Source organism: Dendrobium catenatum, unplaced genomic scaffold (genome assembly GCF_001605985.2).
Source record: "Dendrobium catenatum unplaced genomic scaffold, ASM160598v2 fragScaff_scaffold_1446, whole genome shotgun sequence".
Lineage (NCBI taxonomy): Eukaryota > Viridiplantae > Streptophyta > Magnoliopsida > Asparagales > Orchidaceae > Dendrobium > Dendrobium catenatum.
Window position 1 is genome coordinate 2853222 of NW_021319908.1, and position 25640 is coordinate 2878861.

Below are 25640 nucleotides of genomic sequence, written 5' to 3' on the forward strand. Positions count from 1 at the left end.
AGAAAGTAAGCAAATGGAATCAATAGAGGATTTGATTTACTTTTAAGCTTTTGCCCAATTGCTCTATGTATCTTTTAACTGGGCTGGTGCTTCATAGGGCATGTTATGATAACAAATGTTGGATACAACATTAACATAAGTTCATGTTCCTAAAAAAAAAAAATTTGCATAATTGTTATTTCATATTAAAATGATCTGAATTGGGAAGTAGCTGCAACCACTATATTCTTGATTTCAAGAATATTGCCCCTTAAAGAGGGTTTGAAATATATTTTATATTAGCAATAATTTATTTTAAAAATTTGCATATTAAAAATGTAGTGATAATGAATAAACTAATGCTAATGGGTCCTATTTAAAATGTAGTAATAATGAATCTCCTACTTCATCTATTTTCGCAAAGGAAAGAAATCAAATAGCACAACAAATGTATGGATCAAAGAGAAAAGCTGCATCAGATTGAATCCATTCTTGCAAAAGTTCAAAATTATTCTGTCAAATATAAACATTGAAAAGATTATGATCAGTCTCCAGTCCTCTCACACTTCTCTCAAACACAAATAAGCAATCAGTAGAAATTATAATCTGTGAAAATATCCTTAATCAAACATAAAAATCCATAGAAACCCAAAGAAAGAGGTTCCAATATCTACAATTCCAACTTATTTCACATCTGCATGACTGATCTAAAACAGCTCTTTTTAACTTACCATGTTTGCATATTACTTACTAATGTTTATTTTTCTATCGATCTTTCGGATATTAAGGCTTAATCTGTGTCAGCATCTTCAGCCTCCCCATGACAACCACAGTCAGATGATGCAGGCACACTACTACTGCTTGATGCAGCAGCGCTCTTCGCTTTTGACTGCTCGGCCATCAGTTGTTCAAGAGCTTGTAGCTGGGCTTGAAGAAGCTGTTATGCCAAGTGCAATATTAATATTATTAGCTGGAAGCGAAGATCGGTGATGAAGATTTACATGCATAACATTCTATACTATTCTATTTATATATTTAATACTTAAAACTTTAATATTACATACATACCACCCATAATTTATTTTTATATCAAATATGAGTGGTAAAAATGAAATATGTGAAAATGAGTGGCATATTTGATATTAAAATAATATAAGGTGGTATGTATGTAATATTAAAGTTTTGGGCATTAGATATGTAATAGGATGTTATAAAGTAGTATGCATGTAAATTTCCCAACAAATAAATATAGACTTTAAGAAAGATAAGGCTTGTAGCTAGCTAAGATTAAAAGGATTAAGAACTTCTAGTTGCTAACATAATAAAAAACGATATCAAATCGACTTTGTGCACCAAACTGAGGAATTTAAGTTGCAAAAAGTACCATCATGGCACAATGACAGACAAGACTGCAAATATAATTTTGCTTCAACTATAAGCAATCAGATATAATAATTTATGTGGTAATATTGTAATATTTTTTCTATAAATTTGTCCATTTTTGCGAATTGGGATTATAATGGACCAAAATGAAACCAACCCAATGGCCAATTAAACAGTTTAAAATCCATAAAAGAAGAAATGTAATCATACCTAAAAAAATTTATAAATAAACTTTCAGCAAGATTTATATATGAAACATTCTGCACATAAAATATGACGATTTTTTTTTTTTTTTTGACTCTTGAAATTTTCTATAGGGATTACAGGTTTATTTATTGTATCCTTCAGATAATATGAGTCGGCCATTGAATAGCATATGTCAAACTAAGGTTTCGTTTGGGACGGCTTTGTTACTGCTTTATGAAGCAGCTTTTTAGTACAAATTTTTTTAGTTTCAAATTTTTTTTGTAAAAAAAGTTGTTTTTGAAAGAAATAAGAAAGCCGTCCCAAACGAAACCTAAGGCATTATCATGACCTGTATATATAGACGTGTAACGGAGTATGCACCAGTCTTCGTTGTTTAGTTTGATTGAAATTCAAAGGCTTGATGGAAATTCTATAGTACGATGACTCCACTCATATCAGTATGTGATTGAACTTACTGGTATTATATGATGTTTTCCAATAGTATCCCATGGAGTAACAGGACACAAAACAGATATAAAATTAAGCCACTGTGTCAGGTATTTTACCTCAATTTGACTCTGAATCAGTTTCTCAATTTTTAGAGGAGAACCCTGTAGATTTGAATTGCCAAGGGTTGTCTCCCTGAAGCCAATGCTGGATCCTGGAACTTGAAAAAGCGCAGCATTGTGTTGATTGGAAATAGGTTGATTCTTCAGCAATTGCCCATTTGAAGCCTCTGCTTTGGGAATCTGGGGAAGTACGGTATAACCTGGCGGGCTATAAAGGGAACATATAATAATATGAGACGGAAGCATTCAACGCTAATAATCTAGATAGGTGACACTAATACAGTTGAAACAAGTAGTCAAGATGTTCTGAAAAAAATTACATAAATCCATACAAATTAATTGTTTTAAGTCACTTTCCTCCTGACTCAAAGCAATATTATAAACTTTGCTCGGTTCATTAATCTAAATAGGGCAAATCTGGTCTTTTCATTCGCCAAGTCTTAGTGCATTGGATACTTGATAAACACAAAAAAAATTGGTGCCCAGATTTGAGGAGCTAGAACCTGAGCGCCTTAGGTAATACTCCACAGAGTGCCTAATGTGTCCCAAGGCAATTAATTTTAAACGGGAGAGGATCTTGCTACAAGTAGCATGAGTCGGTGATTTTGGTCGGTTGAGTCATGCACTGACGTGGAGTCGGTCGTATGCTACGGTTATAGTCAACAGTATTTATGCATTCTTTCTTCATGTTTGACATAAGCCACATTTATTGATCTCAATTCTCAAATATGGATGATTAAGATTGCGACTTGATGATGTTACTTATCAGTGTTTCCAAAGCACAAAGGATATTTTGAAGCTTGATACGCAAAGCCCAAAAAGAATAAAACACAACTTACAACAACCTTCAATACATATAATAAGGCTTGGAATACAAATAATAGAATTGGAATACATTTAAAAACAAAGAATTACATTCCTTTGGGTACAAAATAATTTAATTAACCTCAACTAAAATATATCTATTTAGGGGTTGCAAGTAAATCTAGAACATCAAATAAGGTGTCGAGTATATACTTCGTTTAAAGACTAGGTTGAAATGTTAAATTAAAAATTATTACAAGCTCACAATCCATATAAATCAAACTTTCAGATACCAAAAAGCAAATACGTATTAAATTATTCAGTAATTATGATAGTATATAACAAGGTAGCTAATAAAAAAGGAAGCAAAGGATAACATAACGATTTCATAGACGCCATTCAATATACAAAGAGGTAGTGAATTCAGATGAAGGTCCGTCTTTACAATACAAAGTGAAGAATATATCGTTCTGCCTTTGGCTAGTGCTGTTAAAATACACAGAAATACATGCACTCATTGATTAACATCGTTTCCGATAAGAAAGAAACGTAGAAATATGATAAATTACTTTGGCTACAAGTCCATATTCCGATAAGAAAGAAACGTAAAAATATGATAAATTACTTTGGCTACAAGCCCATATTGCTTACTCAAGAATTCAAGAACTCAAGAGGCTACGTTTCTTTGAGTTCTCTCTTGAGTTCTATCTAAAATTTGTTATTACTTCTTACTTATCAAACAAAGAGAGAACTCAAGAGACTACAAGCCCATATTGTTTGATGAATGAAATTATCTTATGTGGTATCAAATTGTGAATATTTTTCAAAAAGAAAAGAAAAAGATCAATTATGGATCCTCCGGAGCCGAAGGACATGAATTTTGTATTTTGGGATGAAATTGATTCCATGATAATGACATGATTGTATATGCTATAATGCCTAAAATCAGTGGGGCGTAAATATTCACGTCTAATGCAAAAGAAGTTTGAGACGTCGTAAAACATACTCAAAAGTGATGAACAATGGCTCATCTATGAGATCAAAATTAAGATCTTAACAACCAAGCAGGATAACATTCATGTTATTGAATATTTTAAGGCATTAAAGTTTATTAGCTTGAACTAGATTACTGTCAAAATCTAAATATGACGTGCCGCGATGATACGTTAATTTTCAAACAATTTACAAAAAAAGAAATAGTGTTTGAGTTCCTTCATGACTCAATAATATAGCTTCAACAATGTTTGTATCCAAATTTTAAGAGAAAATCTATCATCCCTAAATGAGATTTTTTGTTTTACACAAGTCATAAAAGGAAGAAAAACGACAAAGCTTGACGCTCCACTCTTCAAAAAATCTACTATGACCACCCATCGAATCCCAAGATATGAGATTTGCTGCCATAGATTCTTCCACAAATGTTTAAAGCCTTCTTTCAAAGGCAATATATGGTATAACTACTACCAAAAAAAATGGAAACATTAAAATAAGTGTTGGGAAATCCACAAAAAAGCTCCAAAGCTATGATGGAACTAAGGATATCAAAAAGAACAAGCCTGTATTGTTAAATCAAAAAGTTTCAACTCTAAAAAATTGACAATCTAAGAAACTTGAGTCCCTAGAAAAACCATATGAATTATGCTCTTCAACCCCCAAACCAAAAAAAAAACTAGATCTTAGGTTCAAGAGTCATTTATCACATGAAAACCTTGCCAACATCTTTCAAAACTACAAACATTATCCTAGTACTACAAAAAAAAAGTGGGAAATAATTTCTTAATAACTGTTGGAAGTCAAAACAATATTTTAATTTCCCTCGTATTTACCCTTAGTAATGTATTATATATTCTTTATCTTGTAGCAAATCTTTTATTGATCCAAAAAATTACCAAAGACCCTAACTACAAGGTAACTTTTTTTTAATCATTCTATATTTTAGGATCTTACTATTGGGAAGGCGATTGAGCAAGCTAGAGAGAATGAAGAGCTATATCTTCTTGAAGATAGAAACCGCTTGACATTTCCACCCACAATAATGAAAACATCAAGGAGCATCATTATAGGATAGGGCATCACTCTTTCAAAACTCTACAATTTATCATTCCTTTTTTCTAAAAACAAACATTAAAAAGTTTCATTATGAGCCTTGCGAATTGTAAAATATCATCATTTTATTTTTCTGAATATGATTCAAGATTCTCCACTTCTTTTATGTTAGTTTATTCTGAAATTTGGGGACCCTCCAAAATCCTCAACATTTTTTAAACTATTGGATTTATCATTGTATTGATGATTGCACTAGAATGACACAGATATATCTCATAAAATAAAAATCTAAAGTCAACATTATTCTCCCCAATCACAATCATGATAAAAAATCAAGTAAATACAACATCAAAATATTTTGGATAAATAATTGTTGTAATTACTTCAATCACAAATTATCTTTTTTTTCTTTCATAAAAAAATTATCATTCACAAATCCTCATGCTCTAAAACTCCACAACAAAATGAGATTACAAAAAAAATCACCACATTCTAAAGTCACCAAAGAACCAAATACCAAAAATATATTGGGAAGAAGCTATCCTACCTACCACTTACCTGATCAATAAAATACCCTCAAAAGTTATTGACTTCAAAATTAATTAAAACATTGAACAAAATTTTTCCCTCAAAACAACTTCCTCTCAAAAATTCCTCCAAAAATATTTGGGTGCATTGCCTCTATCCATATCCACAAACAACATAGGGGTAAACCAAATCTTAAAGCCCTCAAATGTGTTTTTATTGGGCATTCTAGCACTAAAAAGGGCATAAGTGTTATTATCCTACCATAAAAAATTCCTTACATTAATGGACGCCACTTTTGATCGACATCAATATCAAGCATTTATCCCACTTTTGATGAAAAAGAAATTTTTTTTTTATCAAAACTCATCCTCAATGGGAGAACTTTTCAATTATAGGATAAGTTTAATGAAATCTCTAACTTTCATCTTGACATCTCTACGACACAAATCCTAACAAATCCAAGCATTGCACCTCTTCAAATTACATAAGAAGAAATAAGCACAACTAGACTCTCCAGTGAAGCTCAATCTCAAAATCTTTATCAAGTAATAACAATCAACCCATCATTAATTCTTGGTGGCCCGTCTCCTAATACTCATCATTCTATAATTTCTCCTTCATATAAGACCTTCCTGACAAATATCAACTCCAGTTTCATTTCTATACCACAAAACCTATTTTAGGCAAATGAAAACATAAATTGAAAGGAAGTCATGGTAGATGAGATGAATGCCCTCCCAAAAAAATTCATATTTGGGCAGTTGTTGAACTACTGTAAGGAAAAAAAATGATAAGATGCAAGTGAATTTTTCTTATAAACTATAAGGCAAATAGGAGTCTAGAACAGAACAAGGAGATATTAGTACCCAAAGTATATAGTCAATTCCATAGAATTGACTATCAAGGAACATTTGCACCTGTTGTAAAATTAATATTGTTCAAATATTGATTTCTCCATAGGCTACTATGCAATATTAAGATGCAAAGAAATCTTCTTATATGAATATATTTCAATATCTAATGCTAAATCTGAAGTAAAAGTAATTGCCCAATAAATCTGCAAACTCTTACAGCTCAAAACCATTTTTAAGATTTAAAAATCAAATGGGAAGACCGGAAGAGCGAATAAAAATATACAGTGATAATGCTCATAACCCAGCATAACATGATCATACCAAGCTTGTAAAAAAGAAACTAGAGAGTGGGTTAATTTTTATTATGTGTACCAACAGAAAATCATCTTGCCGATATATTCATCAAAGAATTTTACAAACCCATATTCTAGAATATTGTAAGCGAATTTTAAATTATAGATTTACACATTCAATTTGAGGGGGAGTATTGAAAATTGCGGGGCCCAATCCTCCACCTCCTCCTTACATCAGCCCAATCCAAACTTTTGTCCTAGGCATAGAAGCCATAGGCCCCACCGCCCCACTATGCAAACAATCATAATATGATCTATCATGCATGCAAATTGAGGAGCTTTGTAATTGAAATTTCTCCCTCTTAACCCTCAGATTGCAATTCATGTACTCCTCTCAATTCTGTTAGCCATTAGCCCTCTTTTTTGGATTTTTTTAATTATTTTATGTAAATATCATTTACCTTTTCTCATATATAATATGTTTGGAGGCGCTTATAAATATCTCTAATATGTGTAAGAAAAGAGAGCAAAAAAATTCGAAGTTGTTTTTCATATTTCTACTTTTCTTGAACAATCAAATGAGAAAAGGAAGAAGAGCGATAAGAAAGAAGATACATAACAAATCCTCTAGATGTTTGATTTTGAATACACACAACAAATCCTCAAAGCAATGTGTTGTTAGAACTTCGAGGCTAGGTGTTGAATCTTCAAATCATAGAGATGGATGTATGAATCTTTAATAACCCTTCAAGTTGTGGTAAATCGCATACAGTCAGGAATCAAGATACTCCTATAATCACCTAGGAAGTATAGACACTCATAAATATATCGTGCCCACATCGAGCATGACACGTGACAAGCCCTGTCAAGTGTCTAACACACTCAAAATTAGGTCAAAAGTGTTTCAAGATAAGATTAGATTTTAACATCAGTCATACAAGACCCAACATGATTTGGGCATGGCTCAACAAGCCACAAAAACATTTGTCAAGGGCAGCCCCATGCGTAAGATATCAATACACACACAAAATATGTGAGGACTAACAAAGATTAATAAATGCTAATAGTGGAGTATTGCTAGCAAATGATAATTGTCACATGTCATAAAACATTTCTTTATTATCAATATTATTTAATTCTCTTTTAGTATTAGTAACTTCTTCTGTGAAGTGTATGCATATGATATCATATTTTAATGGATGATACCTTTAAAAGAAAATACTATAAATTACACATTTTCTATTAATAATTTAAACAATATAAAATGTTGGTGATGGTGTCGTGCCCTTTTTACAATTATGCTGTGTCGCCATGATTGTGCCGTGTCTGTCATAGTGTCTGTGCTTCATAGAAAATCAACTTTAGCATTATATGACACTAGACACACTTGCTTAAAATGATAAACCTAAATAAAAAATTATGCACTAATCCTAATGAATAAATAATACAGCAACACCCAACAATTACTATAAAAATAAATATGAACAAATGGCATGATGAATAATAAGAGCATGCATAAAAACAACTATAGTAATATATCGCTTGTTTGGCCACAATCAACTCCTCAAGGTTGCAAGAACTATAATGAAGAATTAACTACAGATAAAGGAGCAAGTAAAAATCCTCTATTGGGTTGTTAAATAAGCAAAGAATCCATCCCACAAAAAGAAGAGACACTAGAAAATCTATTCTAAAGCATGAATGACCAATGGGAATTCCATCCCAAGATGAGAGACAAAGGAGGGCCACTTAACCTGCCAAAATATCAATATAAGATTCTCAACATAGATCCTCATGAAACAAAATATCAATCATCTATATAAGAATTTTTCTAAGACCTTTAGTGTCTTGATGAATAGTAGTAGAATCAATTGAAGTGACTAACAAAAACTGTTTTTTTTTTTTTCCTTTTTCTTTAGCCTCGCAGTTGGCTCGGGTTAGGTTAATTAAATTTGGTTACCTAGGTTGGTCTAGTTATGTATTCTCAATTAGATTTTTCTAACTAGGTTGGGACCGTTGACAATAGGGTGAGTTACATCAATTAGGGTTGAACTCGGTATATTTTTGTAAGTTAAGATGAGAAAAATGAGTGGATAATGTTGGCTTTATAAATGATGTCAAATGGATAATTAAATTAATTTATTCATAAAGAGCTTGGTTGTAATACAAGGAAGAGTTTAGGGGAAAAAATATTACTGTTAACGTAATGAGTAACAATTTGACAAAAAATATCATGTTGGTAAGTTATGACGACGTGCCAAAAGTTGTTATGGAGTACAAAATTAAATTGGGTTGGGCTGTTGAAAGTCGGCTAGAGTTTTATTTTTGTTTTGTAAAGTAATCAATTTCAAAGGAGAAGGATGATTTTTTGGAGGAGAAAATTAGGAGGAAATTTAGATTTAAAATTTTGAAAGGTGGACTGTAGAAAATGATTTGGAAAGGTTATGGTTTTGAATTTGAAATAAAATTTGAATTGAGTAGAGACAGAGAGTATTAGTTGGTAGGGATAGGTGAGGAAGATTGACGTGTATTGGAATGTGTGCGCCAATTTTACTATTTATTAAAGAGATAATGAGGGACGTGAACAGTGATCAAAGAGGTTAAAAGGGAAGAAGAGCTCAATAGTAATGGATTTAGGGGAAGAACATGATGGAGTTGTGATGGGGATCTTTGAATAAAAAAGTCTTTGAACACACCATTGAAAATTAATCGCACACTTCTTATGCATTGATGTGGATTAAGATTTCCCTGGACGAAGCTAGGTTGCAAATAGACGGAGAACATGCTTTGTAATGGAGAACTTATTGATAACCAGGAGAAAAGGAGAAGAGTGACAAGGAAGCAGGTACCATTGAGTCCTCAAGCTATTTGATGTTGAATCCTCAAGCATTTAGTTGCCGATTCCTTTTGGCAAGGACACAGAATCCATAAAAGTACAATGCACAAAAATAAAAGGGAACCATGAAAAATTCATCAAAAGATACCAAATTCCATGCAGACGGAATCAAGATACTTCCCTAATCACCAATCTAAATTACATGAACCTAAGCACTACTTAATAGGGCTCGTTCAAAATGATAATACGTTACCCTTCAACAAATAAGGAAATATCAGACTAGTCTAATAGATAATGACACTATCTACTAATAATTGACTGAGAAATAAAGGAAAATGACATGAAAAATGAAAAACAACGTAACTAAACATGTAATAAATTCAAATTTAGGGTGTCTCGCTGCATTAGTGTGTTGCCTATGTTTTTGAAGCCATGGAGGATGATGTGTAGAATAGTGTTTTTTTTTTTAAGCACGTTTCCAAAACCAAAAATAAAATAAAATAAAATAAAAATAAAAAACTTCGATGTCAGTTTTTGAAAGCAAAAGCACTTGAAAAGCAATACCAAACCAAGCCCACCATGCCCAGGAATAACCAGAAATCAAATCGCAAATACATAAGTCAAAAGTTCTATGAACACTACAAAAGCAATACCAAATAACCGAGGATAGTTTTTTGCAAATAAGACATTCATACGAAGTACACATGATTTGACTTTTTAAAAAACTGTAAACAAATATGCGCATAAAGTACAAAAAATTACGGCATCAAATACATCAGATTAAATGTTTAATGCTAGTCTAATAACAAGGAGAAACTAATAGAGATCTTTCAAAAACTATTAAAAAAAAACTCAAGTAAAGATAGAATAGACTGAGATGAAATTTAACTAACCAAATGTACTGGTTTGTTGGAAGATGGACAAAAGATTTTTCATACACTTTAGCAGCCATGGCTGCAGCTTGAAGTAGAGACTGATTTTGGTTTGCTGCACCAGCTTCGGAAGCCTGTGTAGTCCCAGCCACTGCTGGTCCTGTTAACATAAAAAGTCAAATCTGATTTTCAGTGCAACTTCCGTTCAACCAGGAAGCAGCGAGATATAAATAAGGCAGGCATTAATCTATATGAGCAAAGTAATTTCTATTCTTAGTTCATGTAAAAAATAACAGGTCTATAAATATCTATAAATTTCAAACACATGATATGTAGAGCATAAACTTACGACCAAAGTTAAGAAGCACTAAGGCCACATCGGGCATACTTGATCAACAATAACATCGAGCATACTTGATCAAACAAATTAAAGCACAACAATACCAGAAATGAAATCATGCAAGAAGTACAAAAACGGAGCATCGACAACATTTTTCTATTATACTTAAAAAGCTGTACATTATAAATATGCCTAGAAATTTCTGGAACAAAAACAAAAACCATGAGTTGTTCATCATCGCTAACTTGGGGTGTAACACCCTAAATAACCATAATTGGCATATTCAAACTTCAAAGGAAATGAAAGCAGTCAAAATGCGGAAGAGACATCCGTCAGTAGACTATATGCATGATCCGAGTGATGGAAGTTGAATATCAAGGAAGTTTTTTCATTAGAGGTGAAGTCATTCAAGTGAACGTCATACAGAAATAACCAAGTAGATTAGCTCTACTTCCAAAAAACAATTTATCTAGAAGGTTCTGTATCCTGTTTGCATCTGTAATACTTTGCTTCCAATCACAATAAACAATCAATATCACACCCCTAGTAGAAAAAATAATTCCAAGTGGTTGAATGGCCAATCTAACATTTTTGGGAGACCAAAAAACTTGGATTGTCTATGGAAAAGAAACCACGTTGGATATGCCAAGTTGCATTTCTAATTTAAAAATTTTCAAAAAGATCAGCTGAATACACCAAATGGTTCATATACTACTAAAAATTTTCAAAAAAAAAAAAAAAACTAGGAATATGTTTCAAATTTATTCAAACGATATCTGGTATGCTTTCAACTTGTACATCTAATAATACAATTGCAATTTATTTTCTACTATATAGAACTTTTTGCATATTTAAAGCTGGGAAAGGACATAAATTCAATAGTTAAATTTGGCATGTTAAAAAGAATAATGCCTCGCCATATAATAAGATGGACATTATGTGAACTTGAAAGGAAATTTTATGAAACTACTAGTTTACCAACAATGGTATATGAATCCACGTGTTATGGAAAAATAATAATAATAAAGACTAAATGTACCAAAAATATGGAAGTGCGGTAAAATGAGAGGATAAAATGAAATCAATTTTATATTAAAGAGATAACGAGAGTAGTATCTATTGAAGGTGAGATAACGAAGATAATTTGGGATAGTTTTTGAATTTAACATTGACAACTAAAGATGCACCAATAAAATAAGTGGATAAAACTTAAAAAATAAGATTTTAACATTGATGACCGCATCTTCTTCACCCTGACATCTTCTATTGAAGAACACCAACCCTCCGGACATTGGTGAATCATCGGACATCTACCCGCGTCTTCCCCTCCGGCTAACTTTCCGTGAATCAAGATTGTCGGCGTTCTCTTTCTTTCGGTGGCATCTCTAGGATTGTTGAAGTTGTTCTCCTGCTAACCCCACTATCAAGAGCAAAAGAGAGGAAAACTCGAAGGTGAATTTTCTATTTGTTAAACGGTAAATTTTGTTATTCTGCATCTAGATCTATTACGAATTTTTGTTCTTATTTTAAATTGTTCTACTAATCTTTTGTGTAACTAACTACCAAAGCCTAATGCAACTAAGAACTCCTAGAATCCTATCTTGGTGAAACATTTAGTTTAAAATTAGCTAAACTTAACAAGTTGTTATTAATTCCTAAGCAATTCCTGTTTCCATATATGTTTCACATCAGTTAGGGCATGAGATAATTTGTGTTTGTTGTTGTTTTATTTTGAAGAGCTTCCTAGCGGCATCTAGAGTTCGTGGGAGAGCTGATCTACCTCTCGAATGGTAGATCAATTGTATCTTTCTATCTTGTTGAAGAAATAATCATATTTCAGCCCTACTCTTTGCATTCCTACTTTTTTCTTATTGCCTACTTGGTGTTTTTTACTTCAAGATGCATCAGCCATATAAACCTACCATACAGAGTTCAGTTTCTTCAATCTGTCATACTATTTTGTCGTGAAGCATAAAAACTCGCCAACTATTGGTTTATCCAATTTTCTTCATGCAATTGCCTAAACTGATCAACAGTAACTCATTAACACAGTGATTAGACATATGTTAAACTGGCTTGATTCTCTGCTTCAATTTAGAAAGTGCTTGAAGTAATTCATGCCCGTGAGAAAACAAATAAAAACTTCATAGCATCACTAATCAATTAAATCAATGGAAAAATGGTCACATAAAGATTTTTCACATTCATGATACAGCACATTCATAGTTCAGAGATATCTGTATTAACGAGATCTAAGAGATTTTAAGCTAAACCTACCAAATGAAGCCTTGGTTTCTATCAATAAAGAATAGTCCAAATATCAAATCATTTTATCATCATATGGGACTAAGCAGCTATCTCTGTTTGTATATTAGAGATAAATGATAGTTCTGCTTTCAAATGAAGTCGCCTTTGATATGTAGATCAGTTTGAGCTCTACAAGTACCGAATTCCGAACAAAAAATCTAACATATCCAACTGCATCAATCAACTACCCCCTCACCACAATGAAATCCTAAAGTTCCCCAATACACGCCAATAGCATCTCTTACTTATTTTTATAGTAATATTCATAACACCAGCACGTCCCTTTCTTCATTCAACTTATGAAAACATTTATCCTTTTCAAAAGACAACTAAAAGCCATGTACTGCTTAAGAAATTAAATATTAATTAAACAAATCAATTAATTAACAAAAATAATATATGACAACTATCATGATAACATGACAACACAATTGAAGCAATGCCATCATCCATCCGCGTTTCATAGGGACAAAAGAACTTCAATGAAACAATTTCCATAGTGAAAGAACAAAAGAAAAATTTCAGGCAATAATATTATCGTGAGATAAGGACCAAAATGATCCCCTCATTCTATACGAATGATCAAAATAGTCACCGACTATTGAAAAATCCCATTTAGTACCTCGACATTTTAAATAGGGATTAAAATGATTTCACAGAACTAATTTTGTCCTTATTGGCTTATTTAAAGAGTCAACAGACAAAATTCACATTTTTATATAATCAGAGACTTTTAGTCCTTCAAAAAAAGTTAAGAGGACATATTCAGTCCTTTCTCTCGTATTATCATATTAGAAAACAACAGTAGCTGCGGTTTGAAATTCCTGATCCTTACAGATCAGGATAGAAAATTAACACAAAGGCACTGAAAAGTCATTTGAAAATGGTATTTGTATGATGACAGGGAAGATTACAGAAAACTTACCAGGCTGAAGATCAGAAGGAACTGCTTGTTGATTCACAACAGCTGCTGAACCATTTTCAGGAGGAGCAACTAAGGCTCTACAGGTGGGGCAAGTATGCTGTCTTTCCAACCATGATCTAAGACAATGCACGTGAAAAAGATGACCACAGCGCAACTTCTTTGCTGTAACCATCTCTTCGCGGCATATGATACATGTTGCATCACTTCTATATTTGCAGTACAGTGGAACAAATTATCAATTCAATTAAAAGAAAACATAAGACTGGAAGCAATCAAATTGATAATAAGCTTACGCATTAAGTTCCTCAGCTGTTGCATCAGGAAACCTTTCATTCATATTCGAAGTGATTTTGCGATAACGAATATAATCCGCAACACGCATTCTAAAGCTGCGGAATGTTTCGTAAAGCTCACGGATCAAGTGCAGAGGCACACCATAGCTCCTGATTTAGGAAAATATATGCCAAAGCCAATAGTTAAACTTCATTTAACAGAACATTACAAATGCTGAACTCCCAAATGAAACTTGACATGGCAACAAAAATAAAACATGCAACATATTTCAAAAACTAGAATGCTAGAGAAACTGGCGTCATATGGTATAAATTCAATACATAACTAGAGTTGAATCAGTACTAAGAGGAAGGATGTCTATTAGCCTCGCATTAATAGGGTTCATAGAATTGTTCCAAGGGAAGACTTAGACTCCAGCTTCCTAGAATTTCAAAGAGGCTGCAACTCTGGCCTTCTCATTTATTGTCCCATTCATTTTCCATAAATTCCAATCTAACTCATATAGAAATCAATCAAAATATTTACTTAAGTCCAATTTTTTTTCTCTAAAACTATAGGAATGTCAACGTACTAAACTGATGACCTTCTAACGCAAATAAAAGACAATATAATGACACTCAAACGTTGAAACTCGAATAAATCTAATTACCAGTCTACCGCATACCACCCTGCACCATACTAGCACCTCTAACTTCAAAACAAATATTAAAATTTATAAAAAATATATCAATCTATCTTCCTGTTCTCCATCAAGAGAAAAATTTAAAAAGAATATATGGAAACAGCTAAAGAAAAATGAAGTTAATATGAACGTATAAATCAAATGGGACAAAATTTCATATATTGAAGAGATTAAAATAAAAAACCTATGACCAAGTGAAAGACAGCATTTTCAGCTTGACCACTGAAACCAAATATAAGTAACCTACAACAAAATTTCGAAAATAAAAACTTTAAAAGGTATTATGCACATAATGTTTAAGATTCAACGCCGCTATTTTTTAGGGAAAAAGCATCATACTACACAGCACCAACAACTATCAAAAATGTTAATTTAAGTTTAAATTTTGTTTATTCATCATAACATTATGTTATCGAGTACTTACGCAAAGATCACAAGAAAGAATACTATATAGATCGACAAGTGAAGAAGATCACGAACAAGCTCCAAGTAAAATGTATAGACTGCCTTATTTTCCCACTGCCCTTCCATAAGCATGTCGCTAACATAGAAAACATACTTTACAAAAGTCGAAATTGTTGTTGTAGCCAGTATAGTGTATCTAGAAAACAAAAGAAAACACAAATCAGACTAAGGTAGGAGGCCCTAGTAATGGCAAAAGCATCAACAGTAACTAATGGAGCTAAACAACTGACGAAATGAGACATGTAATTCATGCTCATCACAGTATATACCATCGTTGAAGAATGTTTTCATAACAAGAAAAACTGAAGCAAATTGTCCAATGAACATCTACGTAATTTGAATTTGGTTAAAAAATATACAAGAACATGGGTGAAGCATGTTTCAAGCATAGGTATGGGATTACGAGCAAGGATCCTGCAGTCAAGGACGTCAGAAACAATTAACTTTAATGCAAAACAAAACCAGTGAACCAGCTAGGTTACACTTTTGCAAGGCAAAAGATTGGAAACAATAGAATAGATGTTAAGAATTCCAGGACTTAGCTCTCATATATAAGCGTGTCCCTTCCTAATCTTCTAACATATTCTCAACTTAAGCCAACACTCCATCACACCACCACCCAAAAAGCAAAAAGAAAGTTAATGAATGACACAGATTAAGCTGTAGGAAGATCAAGATATTATGAACTAGGCCAACTAAGATCACCTGCCTTTGTTATGCATGCCTCTATATGCAGCGCACCGCTGTTATGTGGCAATGCTAAGTTCAGAAGGCCTTCAAAAGCAGTAAAATCATGTAGTTATCATGTGGATCTCAAGAATTTCCTTCTTATAGAACCCAAACCTCACACAAGCTTGAATTTTACTGAAAAACATAATACCATTTAAATAAATCACAATCCCTAGAAGCATGCAAATAATTTATTTTTCATAAAAAGTTATTACCAAGGTTTCCTACCATTGATCTCTAAACAGTATAATAATGCAGAAAAGCACAAACATTGATATTTTTCATTGATCAGATGCTACCAATCATATCTTTCTTTATTAGATTTAAATGAGATTTTGACAGGACAAAATGGCGAAAAAGGATTCATGTAACCGACGCCAAGTAGTGGGACAAAGGCTTGATGTTGTTGTTGTTGTTGTTGTAGATGCTACCAATCATAAAAGTCAAGCTAGAAAATTTCAACATCTATAAAACACCATCTAAAACTGCACGTCATTCCCATATATACTTTCCCAATATTTTCTAATACTACTGATCACCATCATCATCATCATCACCATCACCATCTCTAGCCTTATCTCTACAATTCAAAACTGGCTTTAAAAATCATCCTTCTCTTTAATTCCTGCATAAGTGCTCCGTGAGATGTTAATTCTATTTTGTTTGTACAACATCTAGCCATGCTATTTTAGCCACATTTTGTCCTTCAAACTACTTTTATTTTCTGACAATAATCAAGATAACAACTTTATTTATCTTTAGGTAACCATTTTAAATAAGAAACATTACTAAGCCGGAGTAAATTGCACAATATTTCCACTTAACGTGTGCTACATTTCATGGAACTGCCTAAATAACTCCAACTATGTGACATTACAGTATAAGATAAATAACTTTGTTAAATACCAAAACACTGTACATAAATATAACTACACATCAGGTTATTGAACTCCGTTGAACTTTTTCCAGAAAGCAGAACTTCAGATAATAATTATAGTAGTTCACATTCAATTTTTTTACCCCTAATTAGGAATAAAGCTGCGTATGCTAGAGTGTACTTATCTAAAAATTAGAGGTATGTAATAACCCTTCCAAAAAGCTAGTGCGATGGCTCTTAATAGTGATAAGCAACTAGTAGACCAACAACCATACACTAATTGGCTTTAGGATTTGTTTGAGCCCTTGATAGTTTCTTATATAAAGAAGTGTGATACCGCTCTAACTTTTAGAAAAATGAAAATTAATTACAAGAATATTTATTCCCTTCTATTGCTAACTAAGATGTATATCATTAACTTACTCAAAAGCAAAGAAGAGGAAAACTGATGCTTCCCAGGTCTGTATCAATGACTTTAAAGAAATAAACAAGAAGAGACAATCAACAAGAAGAAGAAATCCCATGAAAGAAACAATCCGAATGTGAGATAATTTAGGTACGGCTGGAGTTGTCTCAATGTACTCAACCCTCTTTTGAGCCAACCAATGCAATGCTTTGATCAACAGAAGAGCGGTAACCATAGCAAGAAACATGACTGAAAAATCTTGTCTGAATATCGTGATAGCAAAAAGAATTTCCATGACCTCCCTCCAAGATTGCTCATTCAATCTTTCAACTTCTGCCTCTCTAAGAGAACCAAGAAAAAAGCGCTTGACTAACTGCCATGTAATGCACATCATGACTAAACCCATGTTCAAAAGAAGTACAAAACATATCTTGGATGTAGATAAGTAAACCATCGCAGGATAAAACTGCCCTCTACTGCTGAATGCATGGTAAACTGCAGCTGTTGTTGCCAAGAAGCTAAATGCAGCATAAGTTTGGAGCTTCATCAGTTCCACACAAACTGGCACAACAAAAGTTCACATCAGATGAAAAAAAAACTGAATTGCATCATAAAAAGCTAAAGATAGAATAAACGTATAAAAAAATCATACAAAACCATTATGATGCTTCTCTTAAGAAAGAAATTAAGAAAATTCAATAAGCACAAAATAACATCATCATTACCTTATCCAATCTATTGGTGATTGGCTTTATAAATCCTCATTTTTCAGATGCGGTTGTTGAGCATTGCCCGAGGGGTTAAACCTATTCTTCACAAATCATTTAAAAAAATTTCAACCAATGTTACCATAGGACTACCCATTTTTCATTTTTAATCCTCCAATACTAATTTTATCCACCCATCTAAAGGGAGCATTTTCTTAACCGTTGTTGTACATGTCCTAATCACGTAAGTCTACTTTCAACTATCTTATCTTTAATAGATGTCACTCGAAAATTCTTTCTAATATAATAATTCATTAACTTATCCTTCATAAATTTACAACACATTCATCTTAACATTTTCATTTTAATCATACTCAACTTAGCGACAAGTGAGTATTAACAACCTACCACTGGTCCATACAACAAACAACAACAACATCATCAGGCCTTTGTCCCACTACGTGGGGTCGATACAACATAATCAACCAAATTATAATTATATTAAATAAAACATTAAGTTTACATGATCTCATATATGTATGTATGTATATATATATATATACATATATATATGTATATATGTATTATATAATATAATATATATATATATATATATATTATATATTCATTTTCATACATATAATATTTAAAATACCACATCAATTAAAAGTGCATATCATATACTCAATATTTGTTTTACTAATTCTAAGTTTTTCATATTCTAAAAATTTTTCAAGTATTACAATGTTTTATTTCAACAAATGTAACAACCAAATAGAATAATATCATTTGCAAAAAGAATACACAAAAAAACCATATTCTAAATACATACATAAGCATTCTCTGTAACTAAAAAAAATTATGACCTTAATGTTGATGCACGATGAAATCTTATTATATTTAAAACTCTTTCATCGCTTATCAACTACATCTAATACAAGCCACTACCCCATATATATATATATAATATATATATATATAATAAATAATAATATATAATATATTATATATATAATATATTATTAATAATATATTATATATATATAATAATATATATAATAAATATATATATATATATATAGAGAGAAGAGAGAGATAGAGAGAGAGAGAGGGAGAGAGAGCGCAAGTAATTTCAACGTACATTTAGCATCTCTTTTTTTCTTTTCTTTCGGGCTATTTGAAGCAAGCATTTCAAGTATACTATATTCAAACACACATATTTAAAATTTGGCTGAGAGTAAGACGAATTCAAATGTTTTATGAGGGTTCTGAATATCCAAATAGTTCATTTTTAATGATTTTAGAATCACCAAATACGAGTGAAGCCTAAATTCATCACACCTAGTAACTGTCGTGCACCTCGTCTCACCTCATAACTAGGGGTGTCAATTCGGTCAGCGGTCGGGTTCGGGTCGAACCCGAGTTGACCCGCTCTAAACGGTCACCCAAACCACCCGTTTTTTTAAACGGGTAGGCTTTTTCAACCCGGACCCGACCCGCGCGGATTGCCGAGTTGACACGACCTGGCCTGGATTTTTGAAATAAATCTCAAACGTGCAGGTTCCGGTCGCTACTCCCGGTGACGCAGCGGCAACGACAGCAGTAGCGGGCTGCTGCTGCGACAGGTGGCAGCGACTGCACGCGACGCAGCGAGCCAGCGACGCGACTCGACACTTTGGGATTTGACTCGACACTTTGGGCGGCAACAGCAGCACGCGAACGTCGCAAAGCAGGGCTGGCAGGAAGGAGAGCACTCGACGCTTCGAGCGAGGTGGGCAGCAAACTCGGACAGTGGGTTTTCGGGTCATTTTCGGGTTGTCGGGTCAACCCGAACCCAACCCATTTTTTAAAATGGATCAATTTGTTGAACACGACACGTTTCACAAACGGGTCGACCTGAACTCGGATTTTTCCGAGTCGGGTCAAAAATTGGCAAACCCTACTCATAACATCCAAATGCCTCATCTCAAGATATTCAACAACCTTGCCTTGAGATCTCGCTTGAGCTTCCACGACCTTGTTTCGCCTCACGACACAATTGCCCAAATGATGTAACCTCCAAATCTCCCTCTCCCTTTGCCTCTCTAATATTACCTGCATTGTCGTCATCACCTCCGACACCATAAGTTAGTGGCCTAAATCTTTTAACACTATATTAAAAGAATTTAAGAGAAAATATAAACAAAATTAGATTCATTATACTTTCAAACAAGCATAAAAAAATTGTGAATTTATTTGACAATCAATCAAATGATAAGTATTCTAAATATATTATATTTACTTTACACTGCATTTTAAATACAACTAAATTCTAAATACTTGCAACCAAACAACCCCTTAATGCACACCAAATCCATTCTCGTGGTGTTCAATCATATATCTTTTCAAGATTAATAAAAATCATAAAAAAGCATTCTATCAAATCTTTATATTTTTTTATTAATTTCCTTCGCACAAAACTCACTTCCATAGTAGCTTATACTAGTATAAACCAAATTGATCCTACAAAACAGATGCCATTTTTAAGTTTATGCTCTATAACTCTCTGTCATAGCTTCATTGCATGGCCCATTTGTTTGATTCCACTCTATCTAACATAATCTTGAATAATTCCTTTATTCTTGAATATCTATACAAGAATGGTTCTTCCATAATCATTTGACATCAGCTTAGCTTTCAAAATTCCATTTAAAACAACTATCAACCAAATATTGCAGTTCCCTAAACCATCTTATAGAATTTTTCCATTGATGGGTACTTTTCTATCACACAATAGGCCTATGCATTCATTCACTTCAACCATCCAACTTGAATTCAACTAATAATATCCCCATCTATTTCAACATCGCTTTAGACAATAATCAAATGTTTAAAAGGTGCGCTCTTTTAAATGACTTGATCAACCAATGTCACAATGCCACCATTATATCTATTAATAACTAAATTATACTCCATGTATTCGATTTTAGATCTACTCAAAAAAAAAAAAAAACCACCATAATTCAAGTTTTCATCAACACCTACTTGAATTAAATCCTACTAGTAGCCAAATTGAATATCAACAACAACAACATCATCAAATCTTTATCCCACTACGTGGGGTCAGCTACCTAAATATTTCTCTATTTTGTCCTAGTAAGAGTCAAATTTTCATTTAAATCTAGTAAAAAAATGTTATTTCGAATATTTTCTAACCAAGTCTTCTCAACCAATCTTCTCAATTCCACCTCTATCATTCTTAACATATGTTAAATCTAATACATCTAATTTCCTAACCAGGCCATTGGAAGACCGACGGTCTATATGACCAAACCATCTAAGGAGACTCTCTCTAATTTTATCTACCAATGGAGTTACTCCAACATTTTCACGTACACAGTTGTTTCACATTCTATCTCTAAGTGTAAAGTCACTCATCCACCTGAGCATCCTCATCTCTACAACACTTAACTTAATTTTTTGCTTCTCTTTTAATGGCCAACATTATGTGTCATAAAGCATTGCAAGTAACATCACCATCTTATAGAATTTTTCCTTAAATTTGAGGGATACTTTTCTATCACAATAGGCCCGAAGCACCACTTCAACCATCCAACTTGAATTCTACTTATAATATCTCATCTATTTCATCATCGCTTTGAACAATAAACTCGAGATCTTTAAAATGTGTACTCTTTTTAATGACTTGACCATCCAAAGTCGCAATCCCCCCTAGATCTATTACCACTAAAATTATAATCCATGCATTCAATTTTAAATGTACTCAAACGACAACCTCAGGCTCTAATGTTGACCTCCATAATTCAAGTTTTTCTTCAACTCCCTCTCTAGTCTTATCAACATGAAAAAATATCATCAACAAAAAGCATAAATCAAGGTACATCCTCTTGCAAATGTCTAGTAAGAACAACCATGACTAAAGCAAAAAGATATGGGCATAAAACTGATTTTTGATATAATCCAATTGAAATAGGGAAATACTTAGTCAAACCACCTTGTGTTTGAACACAAGTAACAGCTCACGTATATATATCCTGAATGACTTGAATATAAGCATTATTAACTCCTTTCTTTTCTAAAACTCTCCAAAACACTTTTCTTGAAACTTTATCAAATGTTTTCTCTAAATCAATAAATATCATATGTAGATCTTTATTACTCTCTCTATGTTTCTTCATCAAACCTCTCAACAAAGTAGACTTACCCAGTATGAATCCAAACTGATTTTTAGAAACATTAATATCACTTCACAACCTATGCTAAAGTACTCTCTCTCATAGTTTTAATGTATGACAGAGTAACTTAATTTCTTTATAACTCGCACATTATTGTGCATCACCTTTATTCTTAAAAATATGAACCAACACATTCCTTCACTCATCTTGCATCTTTTTAGTCTTCATAATAACATTAAATAGAATATCACAGTCCAAAGAAAAATCAGGGCATAGAAAATTGCCAATAACACAGCAAATGATGAGTTTGCAAGGGATGAATAAATCAACAATGCACGAAATCATGGAATATGACATTAAATTAATCACCCAAAGGCTCATGTAGAACAGAGTAAGGAGAAAAACCAATTAAAGCTACACGAAAAATGAGGGGCTGTTTGGTATGGGATTTATCGTGGGATCTAAGTCGGATTTACGCTAAATCCAGCCAAACGGTTTTTGTGCGGGCGTTAAATCCCGAATTTAGGGATTTACGGCTTAAATCCCGGATTTACTGAATCCCTCGGTTCGGTGGATTTAGCCGAAGAAGCGCGCCTTCACAGCCAGCGAGCTCCCGTTCTTGCTTCCAATCAAAATGTCGTAACATCCGATCCGACAGCAAGGGAAAGTCGGATTTACAGGATTTAACACATTTCGAATTTATTAAATCCGGATTTACAGGATTTACTAAATCCCACTAAAATTAAATCCCACTTGTTGCCAAACAGTCCCTGAGAGAAGATGATAATTAGAGAGTTCACCAACCGCCAAAAGAAGGACGAGTTTGAGAAATCGAAGAAGATCAATGGATTCAATGCCGCTTTTGCCCGAGCTGCCAAGCGAGAGAGTTCCAGGAGCACCAGAACCTGGATTAACAAGATCAGGATAAGTAAGGTCAGACTGTCCCACGTCTGCGTCAGCGACTGCGAATACGACTGCAGCAAAGGAAAAGCACTAGGGTTTGGATAAGGGGCTGTTTGGAAAAGGGATTTATGCAGGGTTTGAGTGGGATTTAGCATAAATCTTGCCAAATGGGATTTGAGAATCCCCTAAATTTCACAGCTTCCGTTACCCGATTTTTGGCGTAAATCCCGGATTTACTAAATCCTTGGGTTCGGCGAATTTACGGGATTTGACCAAAGAAGTACGAGAAAGGGAGGAACATTGTTACCAAACAGCGACCGAGCTCCCGTCCTCTTCGAAGGCGAAGAAATTCGTCGAAGGGCGGGAAGGAATCGCAACGAAGGAAGCGGGCTAAATCGAACGAATGAAAAACGAACTCCCGTCGTCTTCTATGTCGAAGGAAGGAAGCAGGCGAAGTAACGAAGCAGGCGAAGAAGTCGAGAAGAGGAAAATAACATTTAAGAAAATAATTGGTAGAATAAGTAATAAGTAAATAATTAATTAATTAGGGGTGTCAATTTTTGGGCAAATTATTGGGTCAAGTGACCGAACTCATCTCTGCGTTCGGTCGCCAATAGAAATGCAACATCTGTTAGACGTTTTTTTAATTTAATATATTTGTTTTATATCTTGTCAGAGTGAGCGACCCGACCCGATAACTCAGTTCATTTGAATTCCGGAAAATAAAGAATGGAAACACCGCGTATTTTATTTTCAAGCGACATTTTCACTGCTACTTCAGCTCTGGTAAGCGCTCTTGGATTCCTCCAATACCTTCGGTTCTGCAATAGCTTCTTCCCGCCGGAGGTAGACGACGAGATTGTAGAAGATCATCAATCAGGAAGAGGTATGGTTGCGCCTAACTTACGCTTTTGTTGCGTTTAAGTTATATGTTAAATTTTAGGGTTTGGTTTAGTTATAATTTTACCATTGTTTGTTTAATGTAATGTAATGTTCAAATGTTTATTTTCTGATTTTTCAAGCTTCTTCTCTTCGTAAATGGATGAAACAAATGATACGAAAGGTTTACGCTTTATGCTAAATTTTAGGGTTTATTAATAATTGTATAACTAGCATATATGTTCAATGTGATGTTCAAATATTTTTTTTTCTGAATTTCAACATTCTTTAAAGCTAAATAATTACGAAATGTATAGTTGCGCTTTAATTGCGCTTTTGTTGCGTTTTTATCTGATTTTTTTTATTTTTATAGATGAGGATGTCGTATCAAAGGCCAGTAACATCTAGATGTTATGTTACTTCTTTTCGGAAACATTGTGATGCTTTTGTCGAGATTATTGATGATGAAGTAGAGCAAACATTAAAGAATCTGAACATTCATCAATTTTTGAAGTTCCCCGCATTCCAGCAGTGTATACCACTTCTTTTTGAGGTTCTCAAATTTTGGAGTCCTGCTGATGAAGGCTTCATCGTCCTTGGTCATTTACTGAAATTCACTTCTGATATTAGAATTTTTTTTACTTTTCCGACAAAAAAAAATTATTCTGCCAGAAATCACAAAATCTATGATCCTAAGACTCTAATGAGCTGAAACCTACGCCTTTTTTCTGCGACGATGAGATTCAAACTCTGTTTACACTTTCTAAACTCGTTTTTCCAAAAACTTACCGATATGTTAAACCACATGGAATTCCTGCTAAGTTAGGTTCCGATTCGATCATGCACCAACCCTTCGATCATTGATCCTTTTCCGATTCAGCAATCCCTCTTCCATGCCCTCTTCCACCTCCCTCTTCGCTCTGAGCAGTCCATTCTTATGTGCAATTTTTTGTTCATTTTTTCTTCTACAGTAGTAGATATTTACGTCTTTCTTCACGGGTATCAAATTGAAAAAAAAGGGCGGCAAATTGCCTAAAAGTTCAAATGAACTGAGTTATCGGGTCGGGTCGCTCACTCTGACAAGACATAAAACAAATATATTAAATTAAAAAAACGTCTAACAGATGTGCATTTCTAATCGACGAACGCAGAGATGTGTTCGGTCACCTGACCCAAAAATTTGCCAGCACACGACCCGAAACACGACCCAAACCTGTCCAAAAAAAATTCGGGTTCGAGTTAATCCGAACCCAAAACCGGTCGGGTTCGGGTTGAACAAATCAACCCTTTTAAAAATCGTGGTCGGGTTCGAGTTGACCCAACAACCCGAAATTGACCCTAAAGTGACACAAAACTCATATTTGACACGAAACCCCGAGGTTGACCGGATTTTGACCCAAAAAATTGAATATTGACCCAATTTTTTACTCAAAATTTAGCAATTTTAGGTCAAATTTCGAGTCATTCTTGTCGGTCGGGTTTACCCGGAACCTGAATCGGGTCGTGGTTCGGGTCCAAAACCTGACCCATTTTAAAATGGTCGGGTCGGGTTGACCCGAACAGTGCCGGGTCAGTTCCGAGTTGTCACGACCCTGACCCGA

General features: G+C 33.6%; 1 protein-coding gene across 3 annotated transcripts; it reads right to left on the reverse strand.

Annotated features, from left to right (window-relative positions):
* Positions 1-468: 468 nt before the first annotated feature.
* LOC110111678 (ERAD-associated E3 ubiquitin-protein ligase HRD1) lies at positions 469-23608 on the reverse strand. 3 transcript variants are annotated; one of them, XM_020843657.2, is made up of 9 exons: positions 23468-23499; positions 23062-23162; positions 17393-17936; positions 15323-15499; positions 14216-14365; positions 13923-14128; positions 10372-10510; positions 2115-2325; positions 469-916 (listed from the first exon to the last, which is right to left on the reverse strand). In XM_020843657.2, the coding sequence occupies exons 3-9, from the start codon at positions 17920-17922 to the stop codon at positions 770-772; spliced, it is 1560 nt and encodes a 519-aa protein (XP_020699316.1). In that variant the 5' UTR covers positions 17923-17936; positions 23062-23162; positions 23468-23499; the 3' UTR covers positions 469-769. The 3 variants fall into 3 exon arrangements, with proteins under 3 accessions (XP_020699316.1, XP_020699317.1, XP_020699318.1); XM_020843658.2 differs by lacking the exon at positions 23062-23162 and having other exon boundaries at positions 23468-23608; XM_020843659.2 differs by lacking the exon at positions 15323-15499.
* Between the last annotated feature and the right edge of the window lie 2032 nt (positions 23609-25640).

Coding starts and splice junctions, on each gene's coding strand:
- LOC110111678 (XM_020843658.2), bottom strand. CDS start 17,922: ATGAAGCTCCAAACTTATGCTGCATTTAGCTTCTTGGCAACAACAGCT. Junction 15,500..17,392: donor TTCCTCTTCTTTGCTTTTGA/GTAAGTTAATGA, acceptor TTTGTTTTCTAG/ATACACTATACTGGCTACAA. Junction 14,366..15,322: donor TTCTTTCTTGTGATCTTTGC/GTAAGTACTCGA, acceptor TTCCTAAATCAG/GAGCTATGGTGTGCCTCTGC.